This window comes from Rhinoderma darwinii, chromosome 1, assembly GCF_050947455.1.
Source record: "Rhinoderma darwinii isolate aRhiDar2 chromosome 1, aRhiDar2.hap1, whole genome shotgun sequence".
Lineage (NCBI taxonomy): Eukaryota > Metazoa > Chordata > Amphibia > Anura > Rhinodermatidae > Rhinoderma > Rhinoderma darwinii.
The window spans coordinates 24309481-24328260 of NC_134687.1; the positions used below are offsets into that span (position 1 = coordinate 24309481).

An 18780-nucleotide genomic window follows, 5' to 3' on the forward strand; every position below is an offset into this window, starting at 1 on the left:
GCTCAGCTTTCCAAGACAAGACGATCATAAACTAAGCAGCACTGCGTTTCTGCCGTTTCATTTTAGCAATTGGTAGAGGTCTCAGTGCTTGGACCCCCACCGTTCAAAGCTTCTGACATATCAGGATACCCTTTCATTTTCTTTGTTTTGATAACCATATTTTTTTTTTTTTTTTTTTTTGCAAATAAGTCTGGGGTTTTCCCTGGTTACTTGCATCACTAAAAAGAAATAATAATACAATATTTATTAGAATTAACCTGTCACTAAGACAGATCACATGCCGTGGCCAACTGATTTTGCCAGGGGAAGCCGAGGCATTTTCCATACAGCAGCCCCTACAGGGGAAATAAAGCATTACATGGTGGCCATTCAGATGGACAACCTGAGTTTGCCAGTGGCTCTCCACTCTAGTAGGTTAATAGACAGAGGCCCCTGAGTGGATTAGTCCCTCTGACTTCCATATGGCCTAGCGGTCCATGTGGTAGGGGTTGTCCTGATGGGACAGCCCCTTTAATGAGCACAAGTGGGCTGCAGTTCCTCCAGCAGTCATCCTGTCCACAATCCAGCACTGGGAGGTCTGACTTGGAAGAGGTAGTCTGTCGCTTGCTCATACTATACCTCAGAGGTCCAAAACCTTTTCTGCTATTTTCAAATATAACAAATGGTGTTGAGCCACACTGAATCTCAAGCCTATTAAAGATATAACCAATTTCTTACCAGAGTGTTAAATGCCAGTGATGTGGTTTTAACCCTGATACCATGTTCTAGTAATGGTATGACCTCCCTGGACCCACTAATGCACAATAGTTTTTAGAGTTAACACTAGGTGGGAAGCCACATGCAGGGGGCTGAGAGCCACAAGGCTCCCGAACACTGCTCTACAGCAGTCAACTGTAGTTTAGGTGGATAGAGCTAATTTAGATGTTGATGGGCCGTAAGTCAACCCAAATGTGCTAAGTGGCATATCTGACTCACTCACTTAAACTTTACCAATCAGTTGATCACCAATACTCTTTAAAGGGGACCTCCGCTTTGGACAATCCCTACTTGTTATAAGGGTTCCTTGATTATAAGTGGATCATAAAGTGTCCCTCTACTGGGACCCCCATCAATCACCTGTGTCTCTGGGGAAACCTGGCGTAAGTGTTAAATTTCCCTGGAGCGCCACCACAGGGGAAATTAATAATTACACAGTGCATATTCAGTACACCTGAAGAAGGGATCCCCCTACTTATCTCAGAGTTCCCTAATAGGATACAAGAAAATGGGTTTTCTAAACTTGACAATCAGTTTAAGGGCATCTAAAAAGATGACCTAGTTTCTACAAGCCTTTCCTATTGGCAGCTCTTTGGCCTTGTTCACACCGTACAAGAATATGTTTGTTTGTTTGAGGACATCTCAGTAATTAGTGATCAGTAAATATTATCTTGCATGATATATAATGTTATGCCCTCCTCCATCTAACATGCCAGATAGACATTACTGATCAACCCCAATGCCTGATTAACTAGAATCCATAGCGTTCACGGTCTGTAAAGCTGCCATACACTTATGCTTGTTGTCGGCCTCACTGGGCAGAAGGGGCTCATCTCTTGTGAGAACAAAGGATCATAAGAATCCTGATTTTGGCTTGATGCTCATCCTATGTCCAATCTAGAGGACCATGTGGAGAACTTCAATTCTCCACCACTGAATAAGGCCAACTGAATGTTAAGAATTGTTTGAATAATTTAGAACATCTACATAAATAGTTGAGATCTTTCATGCTATTTTCTTCTCCATTTCTGCCTAAAAGCGAACTTCAAAAATTCTGGTGGTTTCCTGTAAGCATAGAGCAGTGCACTGTGGGAGCTCAGATGACAGATCACATGTCTGACAGCAGGGTGACACTGTTGTCTGTTACCAAGGGCAACCAGACAACTACAACTTGGACACAAATCTTAATAGAAACATTGCTGACTATCAATTTTTGTATACATTGCTTCTAGCTAGGGATATATGGTTATTTCATGATATATCTTTGCTGTACTTTGGTTATTTGCTAAATGATTCCCATTCTTGTTCCACAGAAATGGTACTGGATGAAAAAACCAAAAAGGAACTTTTTACAGACACCTTCTGTAGGGTGTGCGGGGCCGTCTTACAGTTTGAAGCTCACAGAAATGCCCATTATGAGGTATTGTGCTCTTAAACCTCTATGTACTTGATGTTTCTCCACCCAAATTTCAGGCTGGGTCTTGTTCTCGAGCCAAAAGAAAAACTTCCGTCATTACATATTGGTAAAACCCGATAGAGCTCCAGCGATGACTGGGCTTGAAGATTGTAACATTGCAAATACTGACTGTTTAAAGGAGATGTCCAGTTTAGAAAACCAATTTCCATGCAACCTATTAGGTAATTCTGAGGTAATAAAGGGGGGTCCTCTGTTCGGGATCCTCATTTCTTGACCCAGAATGAAGTGCGGGTACAAAGAGCATCTCCCCCATTCTTGAGATGCGTTCTGGTCCCTGAGCTGGGACCCGCATCTATCGGACATCTATGGCATATCCCATGTATGTGCCATAAATGTCTACGGTGGGTATACCCCTTTAAGAAATGAGTGCAGTCAAAAAGTGGAGTGGCTGCCCACAGCATCCCTATCCGATTCCAGCTAACATTTTACCAGTGCAGGTTAGCAAATAAAAGAAACTTGCTGTGGGTAACGTCCACTTTTTTACTTGTACGACTTTTCTAACGAGGTCCTTTTATTACTTGCACTGATCCTGAGTTACCGTCTGTGCTGTGGTCCGGAGCTGCATTCACAATTCTGAAAGCTTTAGAGCTTAGGGATTCTGGACACCTTTGTTGGCTTTTTGATTTGATCAGTTTTAGACTTAGATGATGGCCCAGGACTACACAGAAGCCGCTGCAGATCGAGCCGTTAGTCCAGCTCACTGACGGAATTTAGCGAACGGCGTTCTGCAGCTTCTATGTACAGTGATACATAAAGGCTGCAGAAGTGAAACGGTACGAAATGTAAAAAAAAGTATTGATCGTAAAGTGCTTTTTGTGCTAAAATACATACATTTAGTCTAAAAAAAAGGCAACCGAAGGTTTTCTCCCGCTATTAATCACTTTCTCTGTCTACACCAGGAACGGTGCAGTAATCTGAAGTAAGAAAATACCAACTGTCCCTCTGCATTATAGGATTTAGCTAAGCTGTGAAAGGGGGTTAGGATAATCCCTACTTGATATAAGGGTTCTTTGACATTAAGATAATGACAAAGTTTTGCCCCTGCTTTGACCCCCAGCGATCAGCTGTAATCTGGGGAAATTTAGCAATAAGTGTTCAATATCTCTGCAGCGCCACCACAGGGGAAATGATGAAGTACACAGTGCCCAATCATATCAATGGATTGAGCGGATGGGTCCTACAGAGAGAGATGCTCTTTGTAACCACTCTCCAATCTGGCAAAGAGATGGGGATCCTGAACATGGGACCCCCTCTAGTAACTTACAATTCCTAATTAAGATGTATGGAAATGGATTTTCTAAACTGGGCTACCCCTTTAAGAATGTGTCTGACGACAAACTGGTTGACTGTTTCTAATAACAGCCAGAACAATTGTCACCGCAGGTCTGGGCTATAATGCAGGCTGGTAAATACTGAGAAATCCGAAATCCACTAATCTGGACGTTTCTGTCGTTTCCAGCACAGCAGACAGAATGATTGCAAATTTCCCCTTATTAACTAATTTACAGAACATTTTGTGTTAAAGAGGTTTTCTAGCCAGTAAAAACTGATGGCCTATCCTCGGGGTTTGATTCTTGGGACCCCCGCTGATCAGCTGTTTTAAAGGGGGTGCAGGGCTCATACGTGCGCTGCTTCCCCTTCATTTCTACTTGCTCACTATGAATCTTCGGCACACATTTAGTGGTGATTCACAGTACTGCAGCCTTTTCTCCCATTCACTTCAATAGGAGAAAAGGCTGCAATACCTGGGAATCGCCGCTAAATGTGTAACGAAGATTCATAGTGAGCAAGAAGAAATGAAGGGGAAGCAGCGCACGTACGAGTGCTGCACCCCGTACAAAACAGCTGATCGGCGGGGGTCCCAGGAGTCGAAACCCGACATATTAGCTATTGATGGCCTATCCTGAAGATAGTCCATCAATTTTTAATGGCTGAAAAACCCCTTCTAACTTTTTTTTGGGGGGGGCTTTTTTTCCTAAAGCATTTGTACCCTAACTAGAGAGTTTTTATTACCATGTGATAATCCGGTACCTGGATAAATTAAAATCCCCTTTTCTCCTTGTAGTGACAGTAGGGCTTACTCGCTGCTCCAAATATTTACAATATGCTCCTGCAGTGCGCCATCTACTGGCAGCGCATTGACAGCCTCTGTGCACCCTCACGGCCAGACAGGGGCGATCTGTAACCTCTTCTGCTGGACAGGGAGGGAGCTTAAGGTTAGGGCTACATGGCAACTTTGGCCGTGACATAGGTTGCCCAGCCAAAGATCGCTTTGTAGCCCTGGCTGCATAGCAGATAATGAGTCAATGCGGTCACTATGCGAGGAATCCAAACCCGCTGGACTTCTTTCGTCTGTGTTGTGACGGTCGCAGCAATTGGCTTTTATTACCTGCGATGCAGTCAGAGCGCCCCGGCGATCATTGACTGCGCCTCCTGTGTCGCGTGTAAAGTTGCCGTACAGCCTTAGCCTAATACTATCAGTGACTACATCCAGCTCCATGCATTCAGCGCCTGCCCGCCAAATACATGAAGTGCAGGGAGTAATGCCCAGTCACCGGGGCCAATTTTCTAAACTCAATGGTCAGGGTTACCAAGTTTTGTATAGCCCTTTAGACACTCCAGCAAGTACCCATGTTTTCATTCACTGACAGCAAGCAGACATCGGAACACAAAGATATGTTCGAAAGGTTCATAACTTTATTATACAATTATTATTCCTCATTGACATAAGACTGAAAACCTCACATTCACTATTGCGTTCTGATACTATCATACGTTTCCTTCTTCCCGCAGGGTAAAAGACACGCTCAAAAAGTCCGCCTGCATTTCCTGAAGCAAGAGCTGGAAGAATTGACTTATAAAAAGAAACCGAAAGTGGATCATGTCGATTTTCATGTACGTTTTCGCTCCAGGATTTTACACATCCGTGAATCCTCTAAGGCCCCATTCACATCACTATTCGACCGACGTTTAACGTATACGTCGGGAAAAGCTCCCAACATATACATTAAACGGAGGCAGCGACAGATGCCTAACAATGTCGTCCATCACCCATAGACTAATATGGGATCCGTTAAACGTATACGTCATGACCTTGCTATAACATATACGGTAAACAGATACCATTATAGCTTACGGGTGACAGATGCCACTGTTCGGTGTCCATCACCCATAGACTATTATGGCGTCTATTTGGCGGAAAATCTCATGACATACACATTGAACGGATGCTATACAGTGGCATACGTCACCCATACGCTCCAATGATAAAAAAACGCATACCCTGCTGTATACATTTTTCACTGGATGTGTGGATACAATAGTGTAGCAGACTACACTATTCGATACAGAAGAACCGATTTCCCTGACGTTTACCACCCCCTAGGACACTCTTTTGGCCTCCGTCAGTATAATTGGAGTCTACATTTAATGTACGCGGCGAGATCTTCTAACCCTGTTGTGTAACTTCGCTATTTATTAACCCTTGTATGTCTACCTAGGTGGAGAAAGGCTTAGCTCTAGACAAAAACAAGTTCTGCAGCCTCTGCAACATGGTGTTCAGCTCTCCAGTGGTCGCCCAGTCACATTACATAGGGAAGATTCACGCCAAGAAGCTGAAGCAGATGAGTGGAGAGCAGAACGAGTGGTCAGCGGACCCCCAAGAGAGCGCTCAGATAGAAACAGGTGAGGACAGGCGGTTAGTTTCTGTGGCTTCAACACTAAAGGCACCGCGGACGTCTGTTCAGAGAACCATTGACTTTGTGATTGCTCTTACATTACTATATGTAGCTGGACTTCGGGGGTTTGGGGTTTCTCGTTCATTACATTGGGGGACACAGACCGTGGGTATATGCTGTTGCCGCTAGGAGGCTTGACACTAAGAATTCAAAGTTGCAGCCCCCTCCTACAGGATACACCCTGCCCACGGACACTGAGCTAATTTAGACAACCAGCCCACCAGGACCAGAAGGTCAATCCTTCCTATAAGGTTCGTCATCCGTGTGACCCCGACCTCCGTCCGCCAGAGCCGGAAAGCCCAACTCCGCCTGAAGGTACGCCCCCGCGGAGCACTGACCAGTCAACTCAGACAACCCCTTTAAATTGGCTTCAGTGTTGGAGCTTTATTTTTAGCGGTTCCTTGACTCCTTCCCACCCTGCGCCCTAATATTATGTCATAGTGAGTTGATCATTTCCACGAACCGCCGTACTATTATATCACAGTGATGAGCTATGCCCACGCCGTAATTTGCGTTCGCCGGCTGCATTATGCAACAATTTTTTGCTCTAATGACAGAGATCAATCGCAAAGTGGCACCTAAGTAGCTCCTTCTGTAAGCCCATCAGCAGGATAGCGGGTTGCCATGGCAGCCAGGGATCTAACAACGTCCCCCAGGTCTGACATGTACGAGAGCAATTTTTTTTTTTTTTTAAAAACCTACACATAGGGCTCACTTTTAGATACAATTTAATATTATGTATTGGAAAGGGAAGAAAAGCTAAATTATATGTTGAAGTCAGCAGGGGAATTGAGCGTTTCCTATTCAGTCGATTATTGGAGCAAAACTTCTGGTTGGTCATACACAAAATCCAAATGTATAATAGATATTATAGTGATGAACCGTAAAATGCTTCCATGAAGTTACTCATCATCTGTTACCGTGAACTCGAAATGTTTCCTGTAACTTTTGTGCGATCCATTAAGTTACTTTAAGGGGGTTTTCCCATGAGAGACATAAGATGCGGGTCCCACTATCTCTAGAGCAGGGCCCCCTAAACCCTGTTCTATTGCCATGTGTTGCGGCTGAAGTGTGTGATTCGTTTTCGTGACTTTGGTGCTTTTGGTTCTTTTCTGTAATTCTCTTAAAAATCAATAAAAAATGTAATGATGCAAAAAACAAACAACCACATAATTGGTATCGCCAGATCTGTAACGACCCGTGCTATAAAATGAAAAAAAAAGTAAAACAAAGGCAGAATTCTCGCCTCCCAAAAACAGCAATAACAAGTAATCCAGTCCTAGGTACTCCAAAATGGTACCATGAAAGCTACAACTTGTCCTGCAAAAAAAAGAAATAAGCTGTCACTTCACTCCGACGACAGTAAAAGAAACATTGTATGGCTCTTAGTTTTTGTGTTGCCGCAATCTATTTTTTTTATTTATTTATTCTTAAAGATTTTTTTAATGGGCAAAAGTAGTGGAACATAAAAAAATCCGGATAAATTTGGGGTCGCAGTAACCGTAGTGACCCGCAGAATAAAAGCTGCGTGTTATTTATAGCGCATGGTCAATGCTGTGAAATTAAATGGCAAAAAACATGTCGGGATTGCTGTTTTTTTTTTTTTTCGTCCACCACTTCCCCACATTACGGCCCAGCGTATGCCAAAAAGACACTCATTGGGCATACACTGGGTGCATGGCGGCCTATGGACACGTCAGAGGCATACAGAGGGGATTACTCCCAACGTAAACCCCTGACGTGTAGAAAAGCGACATGTGGACACGGCCTATACCTGTGGAGTGTACAGTATACAGCGGTCACATGACCTTGGCGGGTGGATGGGGAGCAGGGCTGAATTTATTATTATTAGTGTACATTAGTAAGTCTGATTATTTAGGGAAGTGAACACATTTATTTGAAGAAAAAAAGAGGTCGTCCCGGACAAAAACCCTGATAAATCATGGGAATATTGGAGACTGGAGACACAACCGGTCTGGTCTCCACAGCTGTAGTGCCATGTGTTGTCTCAGCTGTCGCTTTTCTTCTCCTTCGCAGCTGTCGCTGAGTCCAATTCCATATTGTCTCCTCTGACAGAGAAGTCTAACCAGCAGGACGTGAGCGCGGATCCTTCATGCGGTGACAATGCAATTGACCTGAGTGACCCAAACAAGTACTGCAAGCTCTGCTGCGCCTCGTTCAACAAGCCGCTGGTGGCCCAGCAGCACTACAACGGGAAAAAGCACGCTCGCAACGAAGCACGCCGGAAAATGATGGAAGAGATGGGGGATACCGGGGTCACTATGGACTCTGCGGGTAAGGAGTAATAAAGCATAAATGGACTTGGTAATGCCGAATCTTCATACAGTGACCATGTGACGTGTATTAGGGAACTGCCCAAACAGCAATTCCAGAATTAAATCTGACTCTACAACTCATTTTCAACTAAAGGTTCCCCCAAGGATAAGCTTATCTGCAGCGAGACCCCTGTGATCCGCTGGTATTGGTGGGGAACACCATCGATGAGTTTCTAATTACTGCAAAGGAAATAAATCATCACGCGGCGTCTATTAAAATCAAGGGGCTGTAAGGCGCAGACACGTTGGGTCCTCTAAGAGAACCACTGTTATTAAAGGAACACTCCACCCAAAACTGTTACACTGTGTAATGCCTAGTGCAGGGCCTGAGGGGGCGGAGCATGACACAACCATTCTTTTTGAATTCCTGTGTCATGTCCCGCCCCTGAGGTTCCTGCGCTTTGTAGAACTTGCAGTTTAAAGTTGTGCTTGGAGTGTTACTTTAAAGTTCGCTGTATGACACCAGTTTTCGTATATCAATGTATTTTCTAGGAACCATAAACTTATGATCTCTCTCTCTCTGACCAGCAGGAGAAGGAATATTTGTGTGCCCAATCTGCAACATTACCCTGACCTCGATAGAGATGTACCAGTCCCATATGCAAGGGAACAAGCACCAAATCAAGTGAGTAATAGTCGTGTGGATTCCCCTCCAGACAGTGGACTTGATTGATAACATCCATTTATAATATATTTTAGTCTTTTTTTTTTAAAATCAAACCAATTTTATTGATACGAACACATAAAAGAAATAACATAGTAACATTCACATTACAATTTTCCAGCATCGTATACAATAATGACAGCATATCAGGAAATCCCCAACTTCCCCCCTGTCCCCCCTCCCCGCACGGCCCCCCACTATATCTCTGCCCGTTTCTAGCACCAATCCTGGCCAGAGCACATTTCTCTTATCAAGTTTCCCCACCACCCCTTTTTTTGCTCCAGACTCTACCTTCTCCAGTTCCTCAGACAACTCTCGCCCTTATTCTGTTTAGTTCAGGTGACAGCACCTCAGGGCAGGCCATCCATCTGCTCCATTGTTTCTCAAATTTTTTTTCCGTGCCCCTTTTAGAAAATATCTTATGCTCCATCAGGATATTATAGTTCACCATTCCTACAATTTCCCTCATCTTGACCAACATCCCGCTCCCATTATGCCATAGGGGAGTATATTTGGTGCACATTCCCACTCCCAGGATCTGTTTGCATTGCCACCATACTTTATGTATCAGGAGTAACGTTGGTTTAGCACTCGCCAATCTCTTAAAGGTATGCGCTTCCAGACTCTCTAGTGGATTATGTCCTCCCCCCATGTATGACAATAAACGTGCACTGGCACCCCAAGTCTCTGTGTCCTCCCATCCCTTAAATTGTTGGCTCTGGGCAGCCAGGTAATATATCCAGGCATTTGGCAGCGCGACCCCCCCTTCATCTTTGGGCAATTGCAATTTCTCCAATTTAATCCTTGGAACCCCTTTTTTCCATACCAGATCCCGAAAGAGATTGTGCAATCGTCTGAACCAGAGCTTAGGTATCCATACTGGGGAGTTATGAAGAATGTATAAAACTTGAGGCATAAGGATCATCTTGATTAGGTTAGTCCTCCCCAGAGCAGAGAGCGGGAGCCTGTTCCAGGCATCCACCTTATGTTTCACCTTCAGCAGCAGTGGTGAGACATTCAAAGACATATAGTCTTGGACCCTAGCCGTCACCTTAACCCCTAGGTACGTAAATTCAGAAACTATCGGAATCCGGGGTCCCACTCCAGTATCTACAATATTCACTGTGTCAAGTGGCATCAGAGCAGACTTGGTCCAGTTAATATTTAATCCCGAGAACTCCCCAAACCTTGTGATCGTATCCATTACTACCTGCAGTGTATTCTCAGTGTCCGTCATATATATTAAAATGTCGTCTGCATATAATGAAATTTTTTCCTCCATTTCCCCATATTGCAAGCCTCTTATACGTTCCTCCTGTCTTATGAGGCACGCCAGTGGCTCCACCGCCAAGGCGAATAGTAATGGTGAAAGTGGGCACCCCTGTCGTGTACCCCGGGCCAGTGAAAATTTCTCAGACATTGTACCATTCACCCGTATGCGGGCTGTAGGGGCCACATATAGCAACTGTACCCACTTTACGAAGTTAGGGCCGAATCCCATCTTTTCTATTACCCGCCATAAATACCCCCATTCTACGCAGTCGAACGCTTTTGCGGCGTCTAACGTTAGCACCGCCCTTCCTCCTTGCTCATCCGGTGCCGCCTGAAGATTTAAAAACAGCCGCCTGAGGTTGACCGCTGTCGATTTGGAGGGCATGAACCCCGATTGGTCTTCATGCACAACATGCTGTACCACCCTGTTCAGCCTCAGTGCCAATATCTTTGCCAAGATCTTGACATCCGATGTCAACAAGGATATTGGTCTGTATGACTCCGGTAATTGACTGTCTTTCCCCTCTTTTGGGAGAACCACTATCGTAGCCTCATATAGGGAGTCTGGTAGTTTACCTCTGACAAAACTATCCTGCAAAGTACTCAAATATTCTGGCGCTAGTTCCGTCCCATATTCCTTATAGATTTCCCCCGGTAACCCATCTGGACCCGGAGCTTTCTCATTTGCCATATCTCTTATCGCCTGTTCCAACTCCTCTAGTGAAATAGGGGTCTCCAAACTGTCACGGTCCTCCCGGCCCAAGGTAGGCAAATTAATGTTTCCCAGGTACTCGTCCAATTGCTGTGTGTTGTAATGCACTTTGGATGTATATAGATCAGTATAAAACCGCTGGAATATTTGCAGGATTTGCCCCGTGTCTGTCTCCACCCTCCCCCCCTCCCCCCTAATGCCATGAATGAAATTATTGCCCCCATGCGGTTTTGCCATCCTAGCAAGTAATCTCCCCGCCATTTCCCCTTCCTCATAATATTGCTGTTTAAGGAATAGTCGTTTATTATCCGCCATTGTTAGTTGCTGATTTTTTAACAGCGTCTGCGCCTCCACCCAATGTCGAAGTGTCTCCTCGGATCCCTCTTCTACATGTCTCCCTTCTGTTTCTGTCACCCGCTCCTCTAACCTTTCTCCCAACTGCCTGGATTTAGTTTTAATTTGTTTAATATTTTGAATGAATACTCCTCTCAGCCAGGCTTTCATGGCATCCCACAACACTCCCCGCGGCACCGACTCAGTATTAAAATGGAAATATTCTTTTATCAGGTTCCGTATTTCCCCTCCATCCATCAATCTTAACCAAAACGCATTCAGCTTCCAGTTCCCGGGGTTCCTGGTATGCCTTACACCCACTTCCAGCGTCACCGCCATCGGAGAGTGGTCTGACAACGCCCTCTGTAGGTACTCTATTTGCGCTATGTACGGCACCGCTGAAGCTGAGCATGCCACCATGTCTATTCGGGAAAGTGACTGAAATGTGGATGATGCACATGAGAACTGCCTCACCCCTGGATGTTTATCTCTCCAAATATCCCGCAGACCCAATTCCTCCATTAATCTTCCAAAGGCAGTCAGGTCTCCTCTTTGCCCTCCTCCTCCTCTATGAAACCTGTCCAACCCTTCAGACATCACAGCATTAAAATCCCCCATCACAATTAGCGGTACCTCAGGCCACCTGGAGAGTTTCTCCGTAACTCGTTTCAGTACAGTGCTAGCATAAGGCGGAGGGATATACAGCACTACCAGAATACACTCCCAGTGATATATAGTACAGTGCACTCCCACATATCTCCCCTCCTCATCAGAAAAGGACGAATGACAGACAAAGGGAAGACTCCTGTGTATCAGCAAACTCACCCCCCTGGAATAAGTCGTATGAAAGGAGTGAAACCCATGTGCGATCCACACTCTCTGCAATAGGGATACAGACTCTCCAGTCAGATGCGTTTCTTGCAGGGCATTTTGCTGTTTAACCCAGTTAAAGATTGCCTGCCGTTTCCTAGCTTCCCGTATTCCCCGGACGTTCCAGGATAGACATTTAACCGATCCCATCAGGCGTCATATTTTTAAGAAATCTGTTACTCCTCCAGCCTGCTCCAGTCAAGATATTAGGCCGTGCGTTCCCTCTCTCCTCCCCTCCCCCCCCCAACAAAACCTCCCCTCCGAAAAGGGTCAGAGCGACATGTACTGTCTCTCCTATCCAGCAGAAACGCACCATAGTGCGAACTTTTACCATGCCCTACTGGCATCTTCTCTTTGAACCATTTAACTTTCTCACCACTTCCAGTGAGCGCTGGCTCCCACTGCTATTCGCATGTATTAAACAATCCCACACAATCAGCAGAGTTTACAGATACATTAGGTACCCAGTAACATTCCCTCAATAACATTGCCGTCAGGTGCGGCCATTTTGTTAAAAGGATACCACCCTGCGGTGTTTCAGACAAGGGTGTTCACACACCAGAGAACTGCATAATAACATATAATATGCTACAGTCCCATAAACGCCAACATGGCTCCAGACTTCACCGCCCAGGCGGGCTTTCACGCATCTTCTCCTCCAGCCGGTCTCCGCACCCGTGCCTCATTGCTATCCAGCCATCTTGCAGCCTCTCTGGGGTTCTCAAAGAATGAAGCAGTCCCAAAAGCAACCACCCGCAATTTGGCCGGATACATCATGGAATATGGTATGGACGAGTTCCTCAGACGTTTCTTTACATCCCAATATTGCAGCCGCTTCTTCTGCACCTCCGCGGAGAAATCCGGATAAAAGGATATTTTGGCGCCATTAATGGAGATATCCTGCCGTTCCCTTGCCTTCCTCAGGATCTTATCTCTGTCCTTGTAATGCAACAGCTTCACTAAGACCGGCCTCGGGGGCCTCCCCGGTGGTCCCGGTCTGGTAGGCACTCTGTGCGCCCATCCAACAGCATATAACGGAGACAATTCATCCCGGCCAAACTGCTCCAGCAGCCATTTTTCAAAAAACTCATCCGAGTTATTGCCCTCCGTTTTTTCCGGCACTCCGACCAAACGCACGTTGTTTCTGCGTAGCCGATTCTCTAAATCATCCGCCTTAGCCTGCAGGGCAACCACCGCCAAGGACTGAGACTGCACATCCCGCCTGAGCTCCGGCAGAACATCTTCCACTTCAGACACTCTCCCCTCAATAACTGTGGTTCTTTCTGCCACTTTCTGTAAGTCATTACGTAACAGCAGAATATCTTCCTTCAGGCCTCCCACCTGCCCGGTCAGCACAGATAAAATTGAGGAGTTCTGCTTTACCGCAGCGAATATATCCACAAGGGAAGGCTCCTTCACCTGGTCTCTCCTGCTATGCGTTCTGCCGCCATCTTCCTCCACATGCCTGTCCCGCCGCTGACTCCCCAGCTCTTCCTCCTCCTCACTCACCGTGTCCTCTCCCAGCACGGAGTATCTGGAACCGGAGGCCAAGTTGTCTGCCTTCCCACTGCCAGCCATCGGCGTCTTGCCTGCTGCAGATCCGCTCGCACGAGGGGTTCTTGCAAATCTCTCCAGCCTGTCTGCCGCCTCAGACCGCATGTGCCTGCTCCTGCATTCAGTCTCCTCGGCGCCATCTTGCCTTCTCGGTCCCGGACTCGCCGGCGGCGTTTTTTGCTTCTTAGAACGGGTCATTGTAGCTGTATTAAGCGGTACCGACTCCTCCAGCCTCCCAGCTTCCAGATCGGTGAATATTACCGGGTAATTCAGGGATAATCTGTACTTTCAGGATGAATACAGCAGGAGCTCCAGCCACACACGTCCGCTTACATCTGCTGCTAGGCCACGCCCCATATATTTTAGTCTTTAGTCAGTAAGTCTACGCAGTTATTAAAACCTCCATTAGTGAATATGGGCATAGACCATTGTGGTTGTCCCACTACAAGTCAATTCTACTGTTACTACTTGACAACTATGTGAGTGTAGCCTGAAGAGATCGGTAACATACGGTAAGACCCATTGACTATAAAGGGTTACCATTGCCATAGTGCAGAGCAGCTGACAAACTTCCTCTTGGTGGTGACGTTACATTACGCAGCGGTGATAGTCATGCCATTGCGCTGAGAACCCCCCAACATTCAGCTGTCGTCGGCTGTTTCCGCCTCTTCTCTGTTCTGGTGAATAGAAAGTTTATAGCCCGCACATGTCAAACCCGCCTCCGCGGAGCGCTTCTGCCCCTTTGTTCTAGCAATAGGTGTGGGTGTCAGTTTTTTTTTTTCTGTTTTTTTTTAAACCGTGTCCTTTTTGAAACATGTAAAGTGCTGCGGAATATGTTGGCGCTATATAAATAAAAATTATTATTATTATTGTATTAGTATTACTATACAACACATTTTTCAAATGTAAGCCCCCCCCCCGCATTACCCTGGCAGTACTCTTAGGACAATATTTCGTTAGTTCCCAGTGATGATCTTGAATAGTTTCAAATAGTAATGATCATAACATACCGTCGCCAGGACCATATAGTACCGGTACAGTAATGCCACCTTGCATATAGTCTACATTGCGGTGCCCATACAGAAGTGTAGACCACACTGTAGTGCCAGCACAATACTAACACCCACATGGGATTGCTCATACCATTGTGTCCACCACACAAAATTGCCAAAAAAAAACAGTTTAGCAGTGCCCATAACATAATGATGCCCACAAAGTAGTTGGTATGGCAGTAATGTCCAGACGGTGCTCCTATAATACCACATTATCTCCTCCATGATCCTGCTCCGCTCTCCACCCTACCGGTCTCCTTATTCCATGTGGTATATGATTAGTCTCTTCTATCGGGGCACATGTGTGGCATTCGGGGACTGTCTCACTGAACCAAGGACACTTATTTGTCTCGGTGTTTAGAAGTCCGTAGCCTCATAAGGATATGTTCACACTTAGGCCTCATGCACACGACCGTGTTTTTGCGGCCGCAATTCCCCCGAAAATCCACGGGAGAATTGCGGCCCCATTCTTTTCTATGGGGCCGTGCACACGACCGTAGTTTTTGCGGTCCATGCACGGCCCGGGAGCCCGGACCACAGAAAGAACGGGAATGTCTTATTACGGCCCGGTTCTGCGGTCCGGGCTCATTGAAAACAATGGCCGCGGCCATGTGCATGTGCGGGCGGCCTGCGGCTGACAGTCCGCAGCCGGCCGACCCGAAAATCACGGCCGTGCACACGGCTACGGTCGTGTGCATGAGGCCTTAGAGGATGTGCGGACAGAATACAGTAGCAGAAAGTAGATGAGTTTTGCACAAATCTTATCCGCGCGCTGCAGGAAATATAATAAACCACTAGGTGGAGTAGAAGACCTGATGGCTATGACTGCACTACGGATAATGGGAGTGATTATTTGCACTTGTACACCGTTTGCGAAGAAGGATTCATTCTCCAAGGATCGAATTTTCAACATTGTATTAACCCCTTAACGTGCCATAAATGTGCAGCGCAGACAGCAGTGCTTTACGCATACTGATGGTCCGGACACTGCTGATTGACAGCTGCCCTGCCACCGTAATGCCTGAGATTGGTGATAAGTCTGATCCCGGCAGTTTAACCCCTTAGATGTCTTGGCACCTCAGGGATATAGACAAAGGGAAGGGGGCTCCCTTTTACAGCTAATTATTAACCCACGCGATCGCTTGGGCTGACGGTTATATATAGGAGCTGGGGGCCTGACAATGGCCTCCAATGCTATCCTATGTAAATGCCTTTCAGGCCACGTGTGAGGTATGGCCTTATAGGTTCCTGACCGTTTTTTTGCTGACAGGCAATAGGTATTCCAATGCATTATTATTCTAAAACTGAACTCGGACAGTCGCCTAGTAGGACGGAAAAACCAAAGTTCCAAAAAGTTTTGAAAAAGAAAGTTACAAAAGCAAAATAAAAATGTGTTTCCATAAAAATATACTGAACAAAGTGATTACAAAGAAATCTGCGATACAAATATAGTATTGTCATAATCTTAATGACCCGTAGAATATTATAATCAGCAGTAAAATAAAACATTGACGGAATAATTTTTTTTCTTGCATTCCACCCACCCAAATGACTTTTATACTGTATATGAACTGCTGAAAAATACATTATTTTTTTTTGCAAACATCAAACCTCATACAGCTACATCGAAGGGGTGTTCCCAAAATGATAAATTGTCACCTATGCACAGGATAGGTGATAATGTTCTGATCGCTGGGACCCCCACTAATCGTTAAAACGGGAGTCCTGAACGGCAATGAGTGGGACATTGAATGGAGCGACGGTCGAGCATGCGCATTGCCGCTCTATTCAATGTGTATGGGAATGCTGGAAATAGCCGAGTACAGTGCTTGGCTGTTTCCGTCATTCTCATACACAGTGGTGCCGCTCCATTCAAGCTCCTCCTCACTGCGGGGGAGCAGTGAGGAGGATCTACAAGTTCAGATCCCCGGTTCTCATGGTCCCAGCGAAAGAATATGATAATTTATGATTCTGGGGAAAACCCCATTCAAAATAAAGTTACACCATCGGGAGTGCGTTGCGGCAAAAGCGAAAAATGTTGCTGCGTCCTTAACATTAAAACTAGCTGGGGTGAATGAGGGTCCCCAGGCGGACATAAAGGAAGAGAGCCATAGACATGCACAGCCACCTCGATCTCTGCCTGGAGCCAGTACCTAACCTGGAAGGAGGGTCTAGGGACCTCCATTCTCCTTGTAGGTGGAGTTCTCATAAATGTCTTTGGTGGGAGAACCCCTTTAATAACAGAGTAGAAAATTTAATAAATTCGTTAATAAAGATTCCATCCCAGACGAACACATATATTTATATCATTGTATATCATTGTGTATCCTCAGAGAGACCATGGTGGCAAATGTAATGAAAACTACAAAGAAGTCGTACGATTCTTTTCAAGATGAATTAGCAGATTATATAAAAGTGCAGAAAGCGAGAGGGCTGGAGCCTAAAACTCAGTTCAGGCAAGATAAGGATCCCTCTGACAGCTGCGGGGAAGAAGAAGCCGTGTCTGCACCGCCTCATCCAAAAACTGGTCCTGGTGCCGCTTATAAGTATCCTCCTCATCACCCCATGCCGTACCCTGCATACAATCCACATCATCCACCTGATCCAAGATTGGCTGGCTGGGATAATAAGCCTTACAGGCCTCAAAGACCAATGGCAAAATTACCCAACAAACCCATCCCGCCCAGAAAACACCCTCGTTCCAGCCCAGACTCCAGCGACGATGACTCCTCCTCCGGAGAAAGCAGCGGCTCCTACAAGAAGGAGAGAAGACCCAAAAGAGAACACCGAAGCAAAGAGCGGAAGCACCACAGCAAAGCCAGGCGAGAAAACGGGAGCAGCGAGAGGAAAAAACGGAAAATAGAGGATTCCGACAGCGAGCGAGACAAAGACGACAGCGAGCGAGACAAGAAAGTCCAAGAGTGGTCAACGGACAAGTCCAAACACCGGAAAGACAAGAAGAAGAAAGAAGAGCCGCCTGCCGACAAAGAGGGCAAGAAACACAAAAAGACTAAAAGGATTGAGGACCAAAGGACGGAAGAAGAGATGTTGTGGGACGAGTCCATACTGGGGTTCTGACAACCTGTAGAATAACAGATAACATTTCTATGGTAAATGGTCTTCGGAGAATCATGGGTCCAGGAGGATGGGGCCAGATCAGTGTGAAAAGCCTCATTGTACTTTTTTGAAACGGTGGAGGAGGCCACGGAAAAGTAGCCGGAGGCCCCGGCGTCTATAGAGTATTTTGCCGAATTGTGTCTCATAGATCTGTTCTAATTTATTTTATCCGTTTTTTTTGTTTTTTTTTTGTTTAACCAGTATAGTCGGACTTTAAGGGCTCGATTCTTTTTCTTCCCGAGAAACTTTTTTTTTTTTTTTTTCCCTTCTAAAAAAATACCAATTTACTTTGTGTAGGCTCAAACCTATCCGCTGCTGCTACAAAGGGGATTTATACGTTTGTGATTATGTGAGCGACTTTTTCTATGAGTAAACCCAGAGTCGTCTGCAGTTTCACTTTATTGCATTTATTTTGGTTTGGCTTTTATATTCCGGTGTACTATGGATTTTAAGCCCTGTGGAATAATTATTGGAGAAAAAAAAAAATTGTCCTACATGGGTCATTTCCTTAAACGATATAAAATTGTTTTATTTCTTTCCAGATTTTTTTTTTTTAGGGTGAGTCTTGTTCTTTGGTTTGTTTTGTGTGGGTTTAAAGTTTTTAGTTCATGGATTACAAAAAAAACTTTTCGACATTTACTGCACCCCAATAAAAATCGCAGCCTAACTGGTTAACTTTTTTGACAGTAACTATTTAACCCCTTCCCACCGCCAATCTATAGATATACGTTCAAGCTGATGATGCCCCCTACAGGTAGGGCTTATATCTACAGTTATAACTTTAATGGCAGATCACGTTATCATCCCTCCTGCCAATGAGATATGAGCTCTCTGATTGTCAATTTTCCCTACTACAGGGGTGAGGAGATGAGAAGTTGCACATGTAATGTTCCCCTGCAC

At 45.5% G+C, this 18780-nt stretch overlaps 1 protein-coding gene across 5 annotated transcripts in view; it reads left to right on the top strand.

Moving 5' to 3' along the window:
• The window catches only part of KRCC1 (lysine rich coiled-coil 1), a 33673-nt gene extending 15403 nt beyond the window's left edge, over positions 1-18270 (top strand). For 3 of the 5 annotated variants that reach the window (XM_075856413.1, XM_075856386.1, XM_075856419.1), the window contains exons 2-7: positions 2070-2176; positions 5027-5128; positions 5734-5917; positions 8008-8265; positions 8835-8931; positions 17097-18270. In XM_075856413.1, the coding sequence (XP_075712528.1) occupies positions 2072-2176; positions 5027-5128; positions 5734-5917; positions 8008-8265; positions 8835-8931; positions 17097-17841 (1491 nt within the window). In that variant the 5' untranslated portion in view covers positions 2070-2071 and the 3' untranslated portion in view covers positions 17842-18270. The remainder of the gene's footprint in view (positions 1-2069; positions 2177-5026; positions 5129-5733; positions 5918-8007; positions 8266-8834; positions 8932-17096) is intronic. The other 2 variants (XM_075856396.1, XM_075856405.1) reach the window with 2 other exon arrangements.
• The last annotated feature ends 510 nt before the right edge of the window (positions 18271-18780 follow it).